The following is a 20,241-nucleotide window of genomic DNA, read 5'->3' as shown; positions in this document are numbered from 1 at the left end:
GCTTGTTTAGAATGATTATTGGAAAGGAAGCAGCTTCTTTCACCGTATCAAATTGGATATAGACAGCGCTGTTCTATGACTGACAACATGATACTTTTTGAAAACGCTATACAGAATGCTTTCATTAACAAGAAGCACTTGGTAAGCATATTTTTCGACCTTGAAAAAGCATTTGATACGACGCAGAGATATGGAATTTTAAGACAAATGTATGAATAGGGACTACGTGGAAATCTACCCATGATTATCACCAGCTACTTATCTCAGCGAACCATAAAAGTACGTGTTGGTTACACCTATTCAACAAGTAGGCGTTTACAAAATGGAGTTCAGCAGGGGTCACTCCTTAGCAGCACCCTGTTTACAATTGCTGTCAATAGAGTTCTACAAGCAATACCACTGGGAATTGGTAAATGTATGTATGTCGACGATCTGATGATTTTCTACACCAGCATGGAAACTGCAATGGTCCACTATACGTTACAGTGAGCAATCGATGATATTGATGATGCAGCTGAAAAGTCTGGCTTCAGGTTTTCAACCGAAAAGTCATGCGCCATACACTTCAGTTGCTTTACAGGAGCACACCCTAGTCCACGACTTACAATAAAGGGCGTTGTAGTTCCATATAAAGAAGAAATAAAATTTTTGGGACTATTCTTCAATAAAGGTCTTACATGGTGTCCTCATATACGACGATTAGCAGCTAAATGCCAGCGAACGTTAAACATAATCAAATGTATGTTGAATATCAATTGGGGATTGGATTGAGAGGTTCTTCTACGTCTGTATACTTCGTCGATACAATCAAGAATCGACTAAAGCTGCGTTGTTTATTCCTCAGCTCGAAAAAGCTGTCTGAAAGCCTTGGACGTCATACAAAATGCTGGAATTTGATATCGTTTTGCACCAGTCCCATCGACAGCCTTGTAAGTGAATCAGGATTGTCTCCACTGCGTTTTCAAAGAGACATCCTGTTACTGTGTTATGCGGTCAATGTCACATCGTCACGGCACCATGTGAATGCATCAGTGTCCTTAGACATCCTCTCCAAGAAGCTTACATCCGACGTCAGACCTATACCAGGTCAGAGCTTGAAAATTAATGGACAAGTATAACATTGTGCTTCCAAGAGTTGTTGAATCAATGGTGTGTGAATCACCATCGTGGCTGCTTCCATAAGCCCTTTTTCAAATGGATCTAGCACGTTTTAAGCAATGCAGTTCTCAGGAAATAATTCATTGTTTTCAAGAAGTTATGAGCCGGGACACATGACCAGGAACTAGTTTTCAACATAGATGGCTCTAAGACGGCGAACGGCGTTGGCAGTGCCTTCCATTGTGCTGGCACTAGTCATTCGTGGTCTTTGCCGGCAGTTGCATCCATTTATACAGCTGAGTTGTATGCCAATTGGCAACCTCATTGTGAGCACTATCATGTACCATCCTTTTTAATCTGCAGTGACTCAATGAGTAGTATTCAAGCACTGCAAGATGTGTGCTCAATGGACCCCTTGGTGAAAATGGTTCTTGCACTGCTCCAGGTGTTCAGCATAAGGCAGCAATGGAGCACATTGATGTGGATCCTGGGACACTCCGGTATTGTTGGTAATGAGGCTGCAGATAAAGCAGATCGAGTAGCTGCTGACAAGCCTGAGCCCGAGGAAATTCCCATCAGACCTGGCATGTTAAGTGTCACGTGTCTGCCTGTGTCAGACGTGAATGGCACAGAGTTTGGAGTGGGTTAACCACGAAACATAACGCTGTGAAAGACTCTCCTCACAAGTGGACCACTCCACTTCTGATCAAAAAGAGAGCAGGTTGTTATAACACAGTTGCGAATAGGGCATATGAACCTAATGTTTAATTATATGTTGACTGGCAGCAATCAACCAGTTTGTGAGGAGTGTCAGCAACCACTGACAGTTAAACACTTATTGGAGGATTGCATCGTACATCATGATCTGCATCGTCAATTTAAAATAGAAGGAGGAATGAAGAGAATTTTGAAAAATGAGGAATGTGCTATTAGAGACTGGCTGCTCTTTCTTTATACGGCCGGACTTCTACTGTAGATAGTATATACTCTATGTCTAGAGAGGATATTTAAGTTTTCCTTTTCTTTGTTTTATTTTTCTTTTTTTTGCATCCAATTCAGGTGTGTGAACTTTTATCGTGTGCATACTTTTCTTTTTTGGCTACTTCATGCTTTTCATTAAATGCTATCATTTATTCGTACTTTTTATTTTAAGAATTGGCAAGGACTGAATGATCTTGGTAATCAACTCCTAATAGAAAAAAAAAATAAAATAAAAAATAAAATAATAATGTTGATGATGATAAATATCACTTGAAAAACATAACACTCTATTTAAAATAAGATACTTACCCTTATTCATTAATAACTATCAAAATAATAATTATTACCTCTGTATGGTGGAATGTAATCAATTGGATTCAAGGTCGGTCTGTATGTGTAGTAAATATCTGAAACTGAAGGTAAATCAGGAGATTGCAACCAAGCAATTGGACTAAGACGTAAAGCACCCTTTGGTAATTTCCATAGAGTAAAAGTTGGTAATGGAACCTGCATCATAGAATACATCATTTTTTATAATTTAATTTCAGTTCTGAAATTTAAATTATTCCTCTACAAAATGTACAACAGGCTAATTTAATAACTAATGATATTATCTGACAATAATTTTAACATAAACACTTTCATTGATTACTGATATAAAACAATACATGAAACACTGGAGCAGTAAAACAAAACACATTAATAGATATGTTTAAATTACTAGACCATCTAAATCCTTACATCAGTTTTCATAAAAATCAAAACTGAAGATATTCAAATGACTGAAAGAACTCTTTCTAATTGCGAGTTCTATTACTCTATTGGCAATTCATTTATTAAAGTCGATAAATTTAACAAAATACAAAATGTAACTGCTATTAATGAATAAAAATTATATAAATTCAGTGAGAGTAAATAATAAATATGCTTACATTAATATTGAAAGTGAAAATAACCAAAGTTATCTACGTAGAACATGTAAATCATGAGAAGACAACTGAAAACATCAGATAGGGCAAAATATTTAAAGTTAAAGAGAAATAAGATTTAAATATAGAGAAAGAAGTATTATCTGAAAAAAATCAGGCAGTTATATATGTATGTATGTATGAGAAAAGCAGAAAATTAAAAAGAAAGTTGTTTCAGGAAGGAGATGAGGATGAATTTATAGTCTGTATGTATTTTGGAACTTATTAGAACTGAGAAAACATTTTGTACAGAATTACAAAACATTCAGCAGAGTATTCAGTATAAGAAAATAATTAAAAATGAAACCAACAATAATAAAATTTAACAGAAAAGAGAATAACACTGATAGACAAAAAAAAAAATTTTAATGTTTCTCTAAGTGTGATACCATTTCTGGAATTGCTTTTTCCCCGCACATTACAGATCTGTAAATACAATTTTTCTATTACCCTTAGATTTAAATAAATTACACTTAAAAAAAAATTAAGGAAAAATATCGTTAAAATCTATAAAACCTATAATTTTGCATCGCCATATCTGTATTAGAATGATTTCGCTGATGCTTTTCTTTTATAAATATCCTCAGGCACATCCTGAATTAATGTCCTACAGTAATTGGCTAGAAAGTTAGTATACCATTTATTCCTCTTTAATTTTTCCTTCACTTACATTCGGAAATTTCTGCCTAATGTACAAAAATCCGGAACTATCCATCTTCATTGCATTTACAAAATGATTCATTAGTTCTAGCTTGATATTGACAGGGGGTAAAAATATTTTTTTGGGTTCAACTAAGGGCTCATGAATATATTATTCCCATTTGTAGTTAAGTTGTCTCGTTTCTTCCACTCTTTGAAAACATAATGTTTATCCCTAGCTCGACTGTCCCATTCGCAAAGAACACACATGTACTTAGTATAGCCGTTAACTGCATGCCTAACAAAATAGCTATAACTTTCAAATCACCCCATATGTTCTGGCTATGTTTTTTATAATTTATTTTTCCAAGAACGTCTTTCATCATATCGTATGTCTCTTTCAGAGTAATACCATAAGCGATTGGTATCGAAGGATATTTGTTACCATTGTGTAATAGAAACACTTTTAAACTATACTTAGACGAATCTATGAAAAAGTGCCTGTCCTTAGGTTTATGAACTTGTCTTAAGTGCAACATAAGCTCATCAATATTTGTGAAATAAACCAAATTATTTTCATCAATAATGTACTGAGAAAGTTCTTTTTGTCAGCTTTAAAAACCCAAAATTTTTGTATTTTTTTGAAGTAAATTCCAACCTTGCAGTCTTGATCCTAATAGTTCAGTTTGATTTTTTGATAAATTTATATTCCTAACCAAGCCATCTAATTTACCTTGTGATATAAGATGTAGCTTATTGGAAGATAATTCAAAATCATTGTTAGTCTTGTCTTCTTCAGTATTGCCTGATTCTTCATCGCTGCTTTTGAAACACACATTCACCGTGGCTCAAGAACTGGAATAATTTCACTGTGAGGTACAGGCCTGATTGCAGATTGCAATAAAGGATATTTTACAGTATGTTTAGATATTTTAGAAATTCCAGACACATATGTTAAACAAAAGTAACAATCGGGTACATGATCCTTCGGTTCACGCCAAACCATAAGTATACCAAATGGGTTCTGCGTACCTTTCAGCCATTCTTTTAAATATATAGAACAATTAGTGCATACTATATAAGGAGCCCACGTTTTATCCTGATCACCAATTTTACACTGAAAGTACAAATGATATGCTTTTTTAGGTAATTTTTAAGGTGTAATGTTTTTTTCTCTTTGATTTTACAGTAAATTTACTGTAAATTGTCACATACGTAACAAAAGGCATCCACATCATTTACACAATTTCGAGGCATCATGACACTGCAATGTTAACAAACTTATGCCAGCAATAAGACTGAAAAAAATTAATTCATTCCTAAATCCAGTGCTTAATACAAACAACACAGTTGTGTTTTCAGCTACACATTTTGACCTGCACAGACATGATTAATCTTATCCATGAAGGCTCACTCTTCAGTATTAGATATGATATAATGTGTGACTATATATCATTTAATTCTTTGTCTAGTATTGTTTATTTATAGCTTACAAATTATGTTAACAAAGTTGAACAATACAAAATGAGCTATCAAAATTCAATATAGGAGCTTAAAATGCCAACTATACATTGAAAATTAAAAAAAATCCTTTAATTAAAATTTTCAAAAATGCTGGGTGATAGAAAGATTTTGAGTTCATATTCATTTTCAGTATCAAAAAACAGATTAAAATCATGTATCGTAAGTTAGGAAACAAAAATTATGTTATCAGTGTAATTTAAAGATTATTAAGAACTAAAATTTAGTAAATAAAATTAAATTCTTAAAAGTTTCTGCATGGAATGAAGTTCTGTGAAATAAATAACAAGAAAGCTAGATCAGAAAACAGTAGAGGATTTTGAAATGTTTATTATAGAAAAATGTAAGATTAAATGGATCAATAAAAAAAAAATAATTTTTTTTAAGAACTGGGTGGGGTGGATAGATCACATTTTAAGGCAACTGCAAATTAATTGGAGTTTCATTTTTTCACTCCAATGAAGAATGAAAAGTTAATTAAGAAAGAAATTAAGCTGAATGATTGAGAATGTAGAATAAGATTAACAGTTTAGTTTAAATAACTGGAACAGAACATAAAAAAAATTGAAAAGTCAAATAAGAAACAAAAATAAGAGATGAATCAATAATTTTTTCAATATGTTGATAAAATTAAATACAAACTACATATGTATTAAAAAAATACAACAAATGTAAAAAAAAACCTTTTTATATTATGTATAAAATGAAAAGAAATTAAAAAATAAACAGTTGTACTTACAATAGATGGTTTAACAAATTTCTCTTGTGGAACATGTTGTTGAATAAATCTAAAGATTGATTTAACAGCAGCAATAAATTCATTCAAAAAGGTATTAACATGATCAGGGTTAAGTGGTTTATGTCTAAGTATCTAAAAAAAGAAAGAAATATATTTAAGAAAATAAAATATTAAATTAAAATCATTAGAGTTATGTAAAATCAGAATATAAGAAACTAAATTTGTGAAGTACACAAATCCAGTGACACACTCATATTGTACTCATGTTTAGTGGGATGAAAATTCATTTTGTTTAATCCTGTTTTTTTATTAAATATTTTTTCAAAACATTCTATGGATCACATTCTACATACATTAGATCACTGAATATTTATTTATTATTCATTCAAAGAAAATGTATACCAATTTCCATTTATTCTATTTTATTATATAATCCTGATCTAATAACATTTTTTCTAGTTGGTCAAAAGTATTAATAATCTAAATCTAACAACAAAAAAGCTTGATCACAAACTTATTTTATAATACATCTATAGAAACGATAGCTGTCACAATATAGGAAAAGCAAAATTATCTTATGAACTTCAATAATTAAAATGACATAATTGCTAAAATGAGAATATGTGTGAATACCTGTTTTGTCAGAAAGAATTAGAGTAACACTGACAATTTCTGAGCTGCATAGAGCTAAATATTGTAAAAAAAAAAAAAATAACAAATAGATGTTCATAAAGGTTATTAATCAGAGGTATGACAATATATGAATGCCTACTCTCACCTCTTTAAAAATATTTATGCTGTTTTATAAAACTATTTTCAATGAAGTATAAATTATTATAAATAGAGTACTTAAGTACAACACTAAAAATTAATTTAGAACATAAAAAAGAAGGTCTATTACAGTTTAATGACAAAAACAAAACATAAAAATATTCATAAATTATTTATTCAAGCTAGAATTTAAATGCTGTGAAATAAAAAAAAATCCACCCTTGCATTACTAAACACTGGATATTTAAAAAAATGTTGACTTTACTAATTAACACACTATTTAATTCTATTTTTTATTATGACCTTGGACATGCTACATATGTTCTGCATATGTAGCATGTCCCTTTGAGGACCAACCTTTTTTGGGTGGTTAAAAAAAAAATCACGTTTATATTGTTGTTAGTAAACAACGGTACAGTACCTTAAGGTGACTGGGTTGTGCAAAAAAAATCTATAATATTTTTTAGCAGTTTATTTTTTAAATTGTACGAAAACTAATACATTATCAACTAGAAATGGGTTTTTTGGTCATATCTTATTCAAAAATTTCTCTAAAGAATAAAAAACCCAAAAAAATAAATTTGAAGTCACCTAACTCAAAATCAAGAAAGTATTTTACTATAGGAATAATTTTCAGAATTGGTGTCTTGTTTTGCGTTAAACCTAAAAATTTCATGATTATTGGCAAGAAATTGATAAATTTTAGTTAAATTTAGGTTAAAACTGTCGGTATACAAATCACTATTAGATTAAACATTCTAAAGTTCCCAATCAATTTCACTCAATGTTTGAAATTCATCATTCATTTTGCATATTATAGCAACTCGCTAATAAATATTGCTGGAAAAAAGAAAAGAAAACACTAAGATGAAATAAGTGTAGCGTTATGCGACTTTAATCAATAACAAATGCAAACTTTCAAAAGTGAACTACCATGTCTGCCACAACAGCCAAACATGTGATTAGTACCAACCTCATTTTGACACTAACAAAATTTCATCAATTCATCTTTCATCTTTTTTCAATTCATCAATTTCAATTCATCTTTTTCTGCTTAAAATGAAATTAACAAAAAATCACAAATTGGTCTTTTTAGCATAAAACTGAACCTGATGAAAAATCATCAAGTGGTCTTCAAAGGGTTAACATGGAAGCTGAAATGGATATAATGATGATAGACCCAAGACTAAGTGATCTAGAAGTCAATAAGTTACTAAAGTTAATTAAAAATTAAAAATACTGATGACAAACATTACATTAAATTTAAAAAAAAAACCAATTTAAATATTCAACAAAATTTCTTAAAATTATGAATTTAAAAAGTAAATGGCTAAAATTTTTATAGACTATTGATTTTGTTAACACATGAAATAATAATACTAAGTAAGCAGAAACTTGAAATGCTATAGACATTTTTTTTTTTAATTTTAATGTAATAAAAAAAAAAATTACAAACAGGTACATAAATTTGGTAAGCTGAGTAATGTTAAAATTTTTTTTTTGTTCATTATATGATGTTAAACCATATGGTCTGAAAGGTCTCGATATTATAAAACATTCAAAGAAATATTTTCTGTAGTTTTTGTAGTCATCATGCACTCTATTTGCAATGTTCACGTACTACTAGAACGCAGTAATATATTAGGTTATGTACTCTACTTGTATTATTCAATGTACTTTGGATTGTTATGTTTAAATAAATTTTTTATATTAACAATCTTACTTCCATCATAGGTCAAGAAAAAAATATTACATGTTACATAATTTATGTAGCGGCTGCCTGGTGTTAAAATTATTTTTGCTTTATATCACAACAGAAATGTTACAACATATTAAACAAATAACACACATTCAAATAAATTGGACCAACCTGAACAGAGTAACATTCAATATATCTTGTAGTATCGTATAATAATACGATACATTTTCTACTACTACTACAGAATACATTTTCAAAATTATTTATCTACAGATTATCTCGTTTAATAAATAAGAAAAACACGGTTTACATTGTAAATTATAACAATTTTTTAAAGACAGATGAGTTGATGATAAAATAAAAAACCACTACAATTTGCAATACTATGTTAAAGAAAAGTAAATATAATTTATACCTTTTCAATAGATGCTGCAACAGAACTGAAGAACTGGCTGAGTTCAGGTGTCGGCAATGCATCCTTAACTGTATCGACAAAGTTATGATAGTCGGCCCATGCTGTTTCTGGGATTTCAAATGACTTCAACTACAAAATAAAAGAAAATAGAGATTATCTAAGATTCCTTAAACAGTTCTTATCTTTTAGTCATTGTTTGGTAAATACATGAATAAATTTGCAGAAAAATAAACATAAACAGTAGCTAAATGAGAAAAAAATCAAAGTACAGTCAAACAATGTCATCATTAATGATAGCCACTGAAAAAAAAATATTAAAAAATTTCCAAACTTCTTTTGAAATCCCTTGAAAAAGATGAACATGTAGATATAAATAAAAATTCGTAGTATATGCTGCCTAAAAACTAAAGTTACAAAAATATTACAGTTACCTGAAAATGCCTACAACTTGTTTTTTTAAATTGAGAAAAAAATTAACTAATAATAATGATTTTATTAAATATGGTAAAGAAGGGAATGATGAGTATGTATAATTTGGAATATTATTAAGTAAATATTTTTTTCTCAGAAGAATTATAAATGTAAAAGAACTTATTTTCTTACATTTTTTTTTTTTTGTAAACATCAACAAGTATGCTAATAAAATACAAATGTGTCTCAAAGAAAAGTTATTATAAGACACAGAAAATTCAGCAACCATCTTATACAGAGTGTCCCATATAAAGCGCAACCCAACCTTATATCAGTAGGTATTGAAATAATAAAAAGGCATGTGTAAATGTAATTTTTATTATTACCATCCATTACCTTACATTTAGAGTAAATGTTGGAAGTGGCCGCCATCTTCTTGAATACAAGGTTCAATTCTTTTTACAGCGTTTCTTGCAACTTTTATCAAAGTTTGTGGCTGGATATTTAATACAGCTTGTTCAATATTGACTTTCAATCGTTCAAGTGTTCGTGGTTAGTTGCTGTAGACTTTTTCTTTGAGGTAACCCCATAGAAAAAAATCCGCCGCAGTCAAATCTGGAGATCTTGGTGGCCATAAGCCTCGACCGATAACACGATTACCAAAGAATTCCTCGACGAAATCAGAAGTTGAACCTGCGTAGTGCGATGTCGCACCGTCATGTTGTAGCCAGCAGTGTCTGTCTTCCTCTTCCAAGAGTGCAATGAACTGAAATAAAATATCCTGATATCGTTCTGCATTAATGGTGTACTTGAAAAAAATAGGACCGATTATTTTCTTCCGCGATATCGCGCACCACACGCCCAACTTCTGTGGGTGTAATTGTTTTTCGTGATAAACGTGGGGATTTTCAGTACTCCAAATTCTACTGTTTTGGCTGTATACGTAGCCATCCAAATGAAACCGTGCTTCATCTGTGAAAAATAACGAATCCATAACATTAATTCCTTCACGCAGAAATCGACAGAACCATTGACAATATTGTAGCCATTTTTCTTTATCGGGCTTAAGAAGTTGATGAACCGTTTGAATGCGATAAGGTCGTAATTGTAATTGTTTGGTCGCCTGATGAACAGTTGATTTTGACAAATTAATTTCAGCAGACAAACGTCTGATCGATTTATTTGGGGAGGTGAGTAATCGGTCTTTGATTTCAGTGACTGTATCTGTATTCAACACTGACGCAGATCTTTTGTGTTCCTTGTTATTAACAGAACCAGTCTCTCTAAATTTTGCAACTAACCTTAATACTGATGTTTTGTTAGGAGCTGTTTTATCTGGGTACTTTTTGTCCACACAGGTATGAACGAAAGACACCATGGCCGGTCAGGAATTGTGTCCGCCAGAATCCCAGTTCAACAAACAGCAAACAATAGTTTAGTCATTATGTTGTTAATGATTTCTATTCATCCATTTATAACAAGTGCTATAACTCATGATCCTGCCAAGTGTGAATAATATCAGGAATAAATGTGACTACAAAAAACAATTCTGCAGCTGAAAATTATAATTAATGCAAATACAACAGTGGTGCTGTTCATTCTGAGAAGTGCGAATGAAGTTTCATGATGAAGAAGGCATGATAGTTAGTCCGGCGCCCCCACCACACACACACACACAAAGAAAAACGTTTTGCTAAAGCACACATATGCTTGTGATGTTAGGAAAATGAATGATGAAACTTGGATTTTTTTTTATTCAGATGTTGAAACAAAGCAGCAGTCATTATAAAAAGTGATCTAAAAGGGAAATTATAATATGGAGAATCATACATACAGAAAAAGTGCTGGATGTAAACATGACTATATTATGAATAAAAAAGAATAATTGAATCCAGCCTCGCAACTAAGGTTGTAATTAAGAAATTATTACTACAGCTATAGTTATTAATAATGACAGTTATTGACACTACTAGAATTGGGGGGATTTTTACACTACATGAATGAGTGCTTCAATCTATTATAAATGCTTCATAGTACTTTATAACTGGCTTCCATTAAATTGCGTTATTAAGGATGGCTTCACAACTTTTCCATTACATTTAACCGTGACAAATACCATTTGTATGAAAAAAAAAAATAAATAATGAATACATAACATACCTCATCAAATTTCTCCTTGATCATTCCAAAAACAGGCAGTGCTTTAACTTGTTCGACAAAGAGATCAACAAATTCGTAAATTTGTCCCTTGAGGTGTAAATATGTCTTTATTGTCAGTTTTCCAATTTCTATAAATAAATAAAAAACAAATGTAAAACTATATTCTTGAAAATAAATTTGTTTTAAAAGAATAATAAGATTAAAATAAAATTTCTTTAAATGTTTAGAATTAATACATTTATAGTAAAGTATGTAGTATTATGCGAATTTTAAATCAATTTTTGTTGACTACATATTTATAGTAATGGAGATAGTAAACTATTCTGATATGTGGGGAGTTTGTGATCAAAACCCCCAGGGTAAATTAAAGAGATGTATCTATCAAAACTGGGTAATTATGTAACCATCTTTTCTTACCTTCATCCCTTCTTCTCTAGATAGGTATCAGTATATTTGGGTCTGTTTCCAATGTACTGACTTTATTATCAAGTCTGTAGAAACAGAAGTCAGGAGCAACTCCAAGTTAGTAGAGATTGGTGAAATTGCAGCTTTGCTGAGAGATTGTATGGAGGTGGTATTTTATTTTCTATGCAGAAGATGCAACAAGTGTAAAAACAGCAGCTGAGGTGCTGCTCAAATAAAATCGTCCTTCTATATAATGTAATCTATGTGTACGTTTACATGTTTTTTTCTTAAAAAAAGTAATGTGATCTATATAAATACATATATATATCCTAAATAAGATATGTCTAATGCTATTACAAGATAATTTTAACACAATTAAATCTGTAAACTATTAATTGGATAAATACCAGAAAATATTTCGGCTGTTGCAGAAACAATAATTTGGATTTCTTCTTCATGTTCCTTGATTTTATCTAAGATAAAGTTTACACCTTCAACACTAAACTTCAGAGATTCTTCAAACAAGTTGATAAGAACTTTAGATATCTTTTCATAACTTTCAGTTATTTTTGGAGTAAGATTCTTAATAGCTTCATTGAATTTTGATGTGACTTCATTGAACAAAGTGACAAAAGATTCTGATGCCTTTGCTATTTCTTCTAGTACGGTTACCACTTGCTGTAGTATAATACCAAGTGTTCCCTTTCTGAAAAAGATAGAAAAATGAAAAAAAATTTTAATTATTTAGGAAAAATTTATACATGAACTGGAATTTATAGGAATTAATACTCAAATATCTCAGAGGCACTGTATTAATCAAATGATATTTAAATAAACCAAAATACTTTACTCACTGAGAAAACCAAAATAATCCAATTACTAGTGATTTACACCAACATTAACCTGTTGCAACTGAATCAAAAAGATAGTTCAAATAATCAAATTAATACAATTAAATATACTTATTTATATTTAGCATAATAAAATATGCTAGAGTATTTGCGAAGAAAGAAAAAATTGTAAAGTTTTAAGTTATTAAAACATATGATGAAAAAATGATTTTATAACGTATTAAAATCTATTATTTTCTGTGTTATTGTTTTGAGTTACAATTTATTTGAAGAAAGACTGTAAAATTATATATAGAAACTACTCTGCATTTTATAGTGGAATTTTCCAGTGGAATTTCAACCAATCCATAACTAGGTTAAAATATCATACAAAAACATAACACTGTATATATTTAAGTATCAAGTTGTACTTAAAGGATTTTTTTCTAACGGCCAGTTTCAATATGACACCATTAGTATTGAATTTAAAAATTTTAATTAACTATGGAATGGAAACAGGTTTGTGAAAGGAAAGAAGATTCATTCTTTCTTTCTTTAGTGGTTTGTGGGTAATTGTATAACCATACCCTTTACTTATCTTCATTTCTTCTTCTCTAGACAGGTACCATTAAAACTGGGCCTATTGTCTAATGAACTGACTTCATTATAATGTCTGTGGAAACAGTAGTCAAGAGCAGCTCCTGTTGTTATTAGAGACTGGTGATGTAGCAGCTTTGCCCGCCAAAGAAAAGAAAAAAGAAAGGAAAAGGATTTTAAAGAAAGAATTGTATATGTATTTTATATTAACTTACATATAATCAGCTGCTTCCTGAATACTCTTTTCACTGACAACTTCTTGTTTCAATGCTTGTATCTGTTCAGTATAAGTCTTTACAACTGGACCGAAGTCTGGAAGAGATTTCTGTATTTTCTCTACATGGTGTGTTACATCTTTGGTAATCCTATTAAGTGCATCTTGAAATACTTTACTGTATTTTTTAACTAAATTAATGTAATCTTCCTTTGCAAATGTCTAAATGGAAAAATACAACAAAAAAATATTATTTAACTCATAATACTATTGAGAACTGAAATACTTATTCTACATTTTTTCAAAGATAAGACTGGAAAAAAATTTTACTGTTTTGAGAAGGGCTATTAAAACATCTACAAACATTTAGAACTAGATGATAAGTCATTACTAACACTTTGTGCACTATGCTAACACAGTTAAACTTATCCTGCAAAATTCATTTGCATATTTTTAAAAAGAAAGTTTTTTTTAGAATAAACTAATGGATGACTGATAAAATAAATATGAAAAGTGAAGCCCAACAAATAAAATAATTCACATAAAATAATTCTAGCACTATTCCAAATTTCATAGTAACAAACAAATTTCAACAAATAACGTACTGATTAAGCCATTAATGAAAGTGACATATAATTATATATGACTGGCTCACTGCTTACACAACCATAATATAAAACAACTTACTTTAACCCTCCAAGGTGGAGGAACCAGTTACAAATCAATCTTTTCCAACTTTGAATACAAATTGTAATGAATAGAGCATAAACTGATAAGTACAATAATTTTATAAAAATAAATCTTACGATCTTACTGCTTTTTTAGCATATTTCTGGAATTTCTAAACATTTTTTTTTATAAATAAAACATTAAATAACATTATCCATCAATGCCTAAAAGTTCAGGAAGATTTTACACAACAAAAGGAAAGTTGTAAGATGCATGAAACATAGTCATATAAAAAGTTAATGTAAAATTTAAAATAATTTCTATAAACAATACATTTAACATTTTAAATATACATTTAAGAGTAACTATTTAAGAATATCTTCATGAATTTGCTTTTAAATTTTATTAGAAAAATAATATTAGAATAAAGTAAAAAAAAAAAACAAATGGATTTTTAAATGCTGTAGAATAGTATACAAGAATAAATGAGAGTAAGAGAAGTTTAAGAAAAGAAGTGAGAATAAGTTTCATTATTAAATATTATTTGTTTTGTGAATAGCACAGACCAACTATAAGTAAAAATAAACTCAACACACACAACCTTTGTTAATTACCTTATACTTAAATGTATTAATTTTGATTCTCTGCTATAATGGAGTATATTAATTTTTTTCTCTTTATCACAAACATTTAGTAAAAATACCACAGGTTGGTAATAAACTGATTGTACAACAAAATCAAGACTGCAAAAAGCATCCTATAAGGCATGTTACAATATACAAAAACTACAGTAGAATACATCATGTTACTGTGCTGATTTGTTGACATTGAACATATCGATTTATTTATACATCTGTGGATGCATTTCTATAAACCAATGTAGGTAAACTATAATAAATGCTACTGTTTTCCAATTTCTTTCTGCCCCAACACCACCAAGTGGTTATTGCATCTGAGTAAATATTTTCTTTTGTTTTTTTTTTTTTTTTAGCTGTATTAACTAATTTCATCATGTAAAACAGTAAAATAATTATCTGATTACTATCACATAAGTGCTGTGAAAAACAGCACTACCAATAAAGAAAACTTATTTTGTTTACGCAAATACTGAAATTCACAGAATACAGTACCAAATTTCATTAGATCTTAAATTCAGTTCCCTCATTCACATTGTAGTAGATGCTATACTAAATGGTCTCACTACTGCTTTAAAATGGGTTCATTAATAACAACACTATTGAAAAAGGAACTATATAAAAGCTCTGATAACATATTCTGGAAGAATCATTTTTTCACAGAAAAAATGATTCATATAATTAAAAACAGATTCTTGTCCCTTCCTAATGAATAAGAAAGATTTTATGAAATAGAGTATGTTAAAGATAAATTTTTCACCTGACACTAAGCATCTGCTCATATTTAAAAAAAAATTATATGTTCTTGTGAACTAATTACAGCATGTACAAACAACTCTTTAATTAATTTTCTACTTTTTCGATCTTATCTTCGGCTCCTTAAAAATAAATAAAATTTTTGAAATGTTTTTTGCAAAAATCTTTTAGTTTATCTTAACTGAAATCATCATCAAATACTTTTTCCATATTTGAAAAATATACGGTAATTATTTAGTTGAGGTGCCTCACCCCGAAATCACAAAAAAACATCTCAAATCGTAAAATCTTTTAAAATGAATTTTATGATGGAAATGAAGTGTTGGAAAAGTGTTTGAATATTGATAAACTCGATAATGCAGATTCACACACATATGATGTGTAAAAAACCTTGCTAGTCAAGGTTAGCGAGCATAGGTTAAGTTTGGTTAAATTATATTGGTAACGTTACGGCAAACGCTCGCTAACCTTGACTAGCAAGGTTTTTACACATCATATGTGTGTGAATCTGCATTATCGAGTGTATCAATATTCAAACACTTTTCCAACACTTCATTTCCATCATAAAATACATTTCAAAAGATTTTACAACGATTTGATATGTTTTTTCTGATTTCGAGGTGACGCACCCCATAGACAATTGAACGTCAATGGAAGGAAGTAAGAAGCAATGTGCTGCGTTATGGAAATTCCAAACACCATTTCCATGGACATATGGCTGAATTTTTATTTGAAAGGAAGTATTGTGATTATAAAACACGATTTCACCATTTATGGCGAATTATAAGTGAGATATACACAAAATTTTACACGTGTGTTATTTATATCACTATGTAAATTTTTACTAATTTTCTATTTTCTGACACCCAAAATACATCATTAAATAAATAAATATTAATTTTGAATGACTCTGATATGGTTTTTTGTGATTTCAGGATGAGGCACCTCAACTAAATAATTACCAAATATACATTTTACTCCTTTAACTCTTTCTATATGTACTTCTCACCAATAGTTCATATTAGAACAATTGCATACCTTAACTCCTTTCTTTCCTAAATCCATACTGTTCTTTTTCTCACCATTTCTACCATTATTTAATTCAGTTTTCTGTTAGAATTAGTAGAACAATCTTTGTTGAATACACATATAAACTAATTGTATTAAAATTTGGACACTACTACACCATGCTTTTTGGAAACTGGAATCATAATTCTTTTAAAAAGGCCTTTTGGAATCACCCTAATTTTAGTTTCACCACAATTTTGGATGGTGAATATTTCTTAAATATTTAAGAAAATTTTAATTTGAGGTGTCATACAGGGATTAATTTCATATGATACATCTAGCATATTAGACTTTAAAAACATTCAAAATAACACTGTTTAAAAATAATGTATAAAAAGATTACAAACAAGAGACATCTAAGTTTTCAGTAGATAAATAAATTATTACTATCAATAAATCTCAATCTAGCTCACAAAAAAAAGAGTAATAGTAAATTAAAAAATAAAATAATACTGGACATAATACTGGGTAATAAAGGACATATCTTTTTCATAAAAAGAAGCTTAATCATTTTGTTTATGGTAAAAATCAATTAAGTAATACAGTATAATTGGTAATAAAATTACAAAATAAAACACTTACAATGAATTCTTTAAAACTATCAGTGTTGTATGAGTATTTGGATTTAAGGAAATTTCCATCATCAAGTGCTACTTGGACAAAGCTTAATTCTTTACCATCAAAGCTTGCACTTAAATCTGCAACTTGTCCGATAGCAAATCCAAAATCTGCAGATAGTTTCTTTTCCTTTCCACCTTAAAATTTTTTATAAAAAATAATTAAAATAACAAACACCACTTAAAAAATCAAATACATTAGTTAAAATGAATTTTATACGTGAAAACTAAATATTAAAAAATAAGCCACGGAAAGTGGCTTGCATTATATAAGTAACTGAATCTATCTGACACAAACAAATACATTTTTTTTATTAACAAGATATAACTTACACAGCAATTTTAATAGCACTACACTGGTAGATAATTTTTATAGTAACTTTGTAGCTTTTAAATAAACTCAGCAAATTGTATTATAACAGTAGAATATAATTCTGTTAAAATTATTTTTTTTTTATTACTGCTTTTCTTTTTTTTCTACTGAAAATTTTTGTAGATATCTGATGCTTCAGAATAATTTTTTTATAAACAAATAATTTTAAATGTAATGATAACATTAAAATTATAGAAATATTTGCTATTACCTTCGTAATTGAAATAACTGATTCTGATATTTAAATGACAGAGATAGTAAACATATACATCAATAATTTTAAAGGATTAATTTTTTTTTATAAAAATCTATTAAATCTGTTCCAAAGATGCAGAGATGAAGAAAATAAAAAAAAGGAAAGCAATAAAAAAATAAAAGAGAAAAAATGAATTTTAACAAAATAAAAGTCATTAGACTTTGGAACATCATGAGCATTTTTCTATTACTTTACATCATTCTCATGTAAGGTACCTATTTCTTACATGTACTTTGGTATAATAAGGATGTTGCATAAAAAGTATGTTAATTATAATTTAATTTTAGAATATTACATGGCTAAATGCATTCATAGCCTGCTACAGTAACGTAAAAAATTATTTTACTAAACTATTTTATAACTGTTCCTCTATTCTTCAGTTTCTACTCAATCCTTTGTAATAGATCTTACTTATTGTAACATAATGTTTATAATATTATTACTATCTAAAATCACAACTACTAAAACTTTAATGTAAATAATGTCCCAACAAATCATGTGCAATTTGAATACTATGATCTGAAACAAAAATGTATAACTTAATAAGTTCTTCCAAAGCTCAATTGGATCAATGTCTTTAAAATTATAATCATCATACAACTTCTTTCTTTCTTTCTAAAAAGAATCAAGTTCTGTTACAGTAAGGTCATGATTATTCTTTAATAAATTTACTATAACACTACAATCAGGACTGAATTTGTGACAGAACACACTGGAACAAGAGTACTGCCAAGTCCATTCTGATTATTTTTAATAATAAAGTTATTTAATTATAACTTTATTAAACACACATCAAACAGAATAGTTAAAATAAGAATTTGATATGGTTGCAGTATTTTAGTTCCTTTCCTCTTCCTAAACCAATAATCAATCAATAATGAAAATTTTGACGAGATATAATTATGGTATAAAAAGCTGAATGAATTATCTGGAGTTTTAAAACCTATATTTTCCTAACAACATGTCAGAGATATCCTGATATATTCAAAAAGTAAAAAGAGAATGAAGTCATTGAGAATGATGATATAATATAGGAAAAATTATTTACCTTTATCATATATGAAAGCGTATTTAAGATTATTTTGATTTTTAATTTCAACACTTTCCGCATACTTTTCACCAAGAAATTCATAATCGGTCTCTATAATCAAATGGTTAGATAAATGACCCTTAATCTTTGTACGAACCAAGTATAATGTACCTTCTGGTATTTTAAACTGAAAAAAATTCACAAAAATTTAAAAAAGTAATAAATAATTAATAGTAACCACATAATTAATTTGAGCACATTTTAACTAAGTAATAATTTTAACTAGTAAGTCTACATTTAAAAATAAAAGAAAATGCAGATTAAAAAATAATTAAGATAAACTGAAAAATGGCAAAGGATAATAAAGACATACAAATGAATATTTTAAAATTTATGAAGTAATGTTAAAGAATAATTTGTATATCTAGAAACACTAAATAGAAATTGTAAATAGGAAAAATAGGGATGTAAAAAATAAATTAATGATTATTTATACTTTTGATTATTGTAGGGCAGTATACTTTTAGTTTTTCCTGATTCAAGGCTTTGTAAACATTTTAAAGTATTTTCTATCACCTCCTTTTTATCTTGTTGGGCTAAATATAGTGAGATTGTAGGAGTTTATTTGGCTTACCATTACCTTGATCAGGATTATTTCCCATCTCACTTCTCAACTTCTTGTATGTATTAATACTTTCTGAGACATCACTAAAGGTTGGTCAGTATAGGTAATGAGGTCACTGGTTATAAAGCTTTGAGATAAATCCCAAGCTCTCTTGCACATATTGGCTTAACTGACTTAATTCTCTCTAAGGTCAGTTACCTGACTTGGTGGCAAAACAGGTCGGTTATTACCGAAAGAATGAGATTGCTGTGATATGGATATGTTATATACTTTTTACTTCCACATTCATACACACAAATATATTTATAAACAAATTAATAGCTTTAAATTGATTTTAATTAAAAATATAAATAAGTTTAATTATACATTATACAACAGCATGATAAAAGTGATACAACAAAAAATACTAAATTTTGGAAATCAATCTCAATATGCAAGCCTGTGGTGAGGTTACCTTTATGATTTAATGAAAAATTAAATTAAATTTATATTTTTACATTGTTCTATTCTTTGAAATATTTCTTACTTTCTTACCTACAACAACAATTAAATATACACAAATAAAATAATCTAGTTGTAATTTCTTTATTTACTTAAAAGCTCAGTATTCAATATTCTGTTTTGTTTATTAGTATACAATAGTTACGTGCATGTTAGCAACAATTTTATGCATCACAAAAACGTAAAAAAGTGGAAAAATAAAATGGAACAAAGCACACAAATTAACAATTATGTAAGAAATTAAACTTTATAATAGAGCATTT

General features: G+C 28.9%; 1 protein-coding gene across 1 annotated transcript in view; it reads right to left on the bottom strand.

The window, feature by feature from the left end:
- The window catches only part of apolpp (retinoid- and fatty-acid binding glycoprotein apolipophorin), a 149,676-nt gene that overhangs the window by 23,547 nt on the left and 105,888 nt on the right, over window positions 1-20,241 (bottom strand). The window contains exons 36-43 of the mRNA XM_075373975.1: window positions 18,871-19,039; window positions 17,159-17,331; window positions 13,450-13,670; window positions 12,215-12,513; window positions 11,403-11,530; window positions 8,832-8,960; window positions 5,947-6,078; window positions 2,427-2,586 (exon numbers count right to left, since the gene is read on the bottom strand). Of these exons, the coding sequence (XP_075230090.1) occupies window positions 2,427-2,586; window positions 5,947-6,078; window positions 8,832-8,960; window positions 11,403-11,530; window positions 12,215-12,513; window positions 13,450-13,670; window positions 17,159-17,331; window positions 18,871-19,039 (1,411 nt within the window). The remainder of the gene's footprint in view (window positions 1-2,426; window positions 2,587-5,946; window positions 6,079-8,831; window positions 8,961-11,402; window positions 11,531-12,214; window positions 12,514-13,449; window positions 13,671-17,158; window positions 17,332-18,870; window positions 19,040-20,241) is intronic.

This window comes from Lycorma delicatula, chromosome 8 (assembly GCF_047948215.1).
Source record: "Lycorma delicatula isolate Av1 chromosome 8, ASM4794821v1, whole genome shotgun sequence".
NCBI classification, from domain to species: domain Eukaryota; kingdom Metazoa; phylum Arthropoda; class Insecta; order Hemiptera; family Fulgoridae; genus Lycorma; species Lycorma delicatula.
The sequence above is the reverse complement of the archived record's forward strand: the minus strand, read 5'-3'. Positions and strand labels throughout refer to the sequence as shown.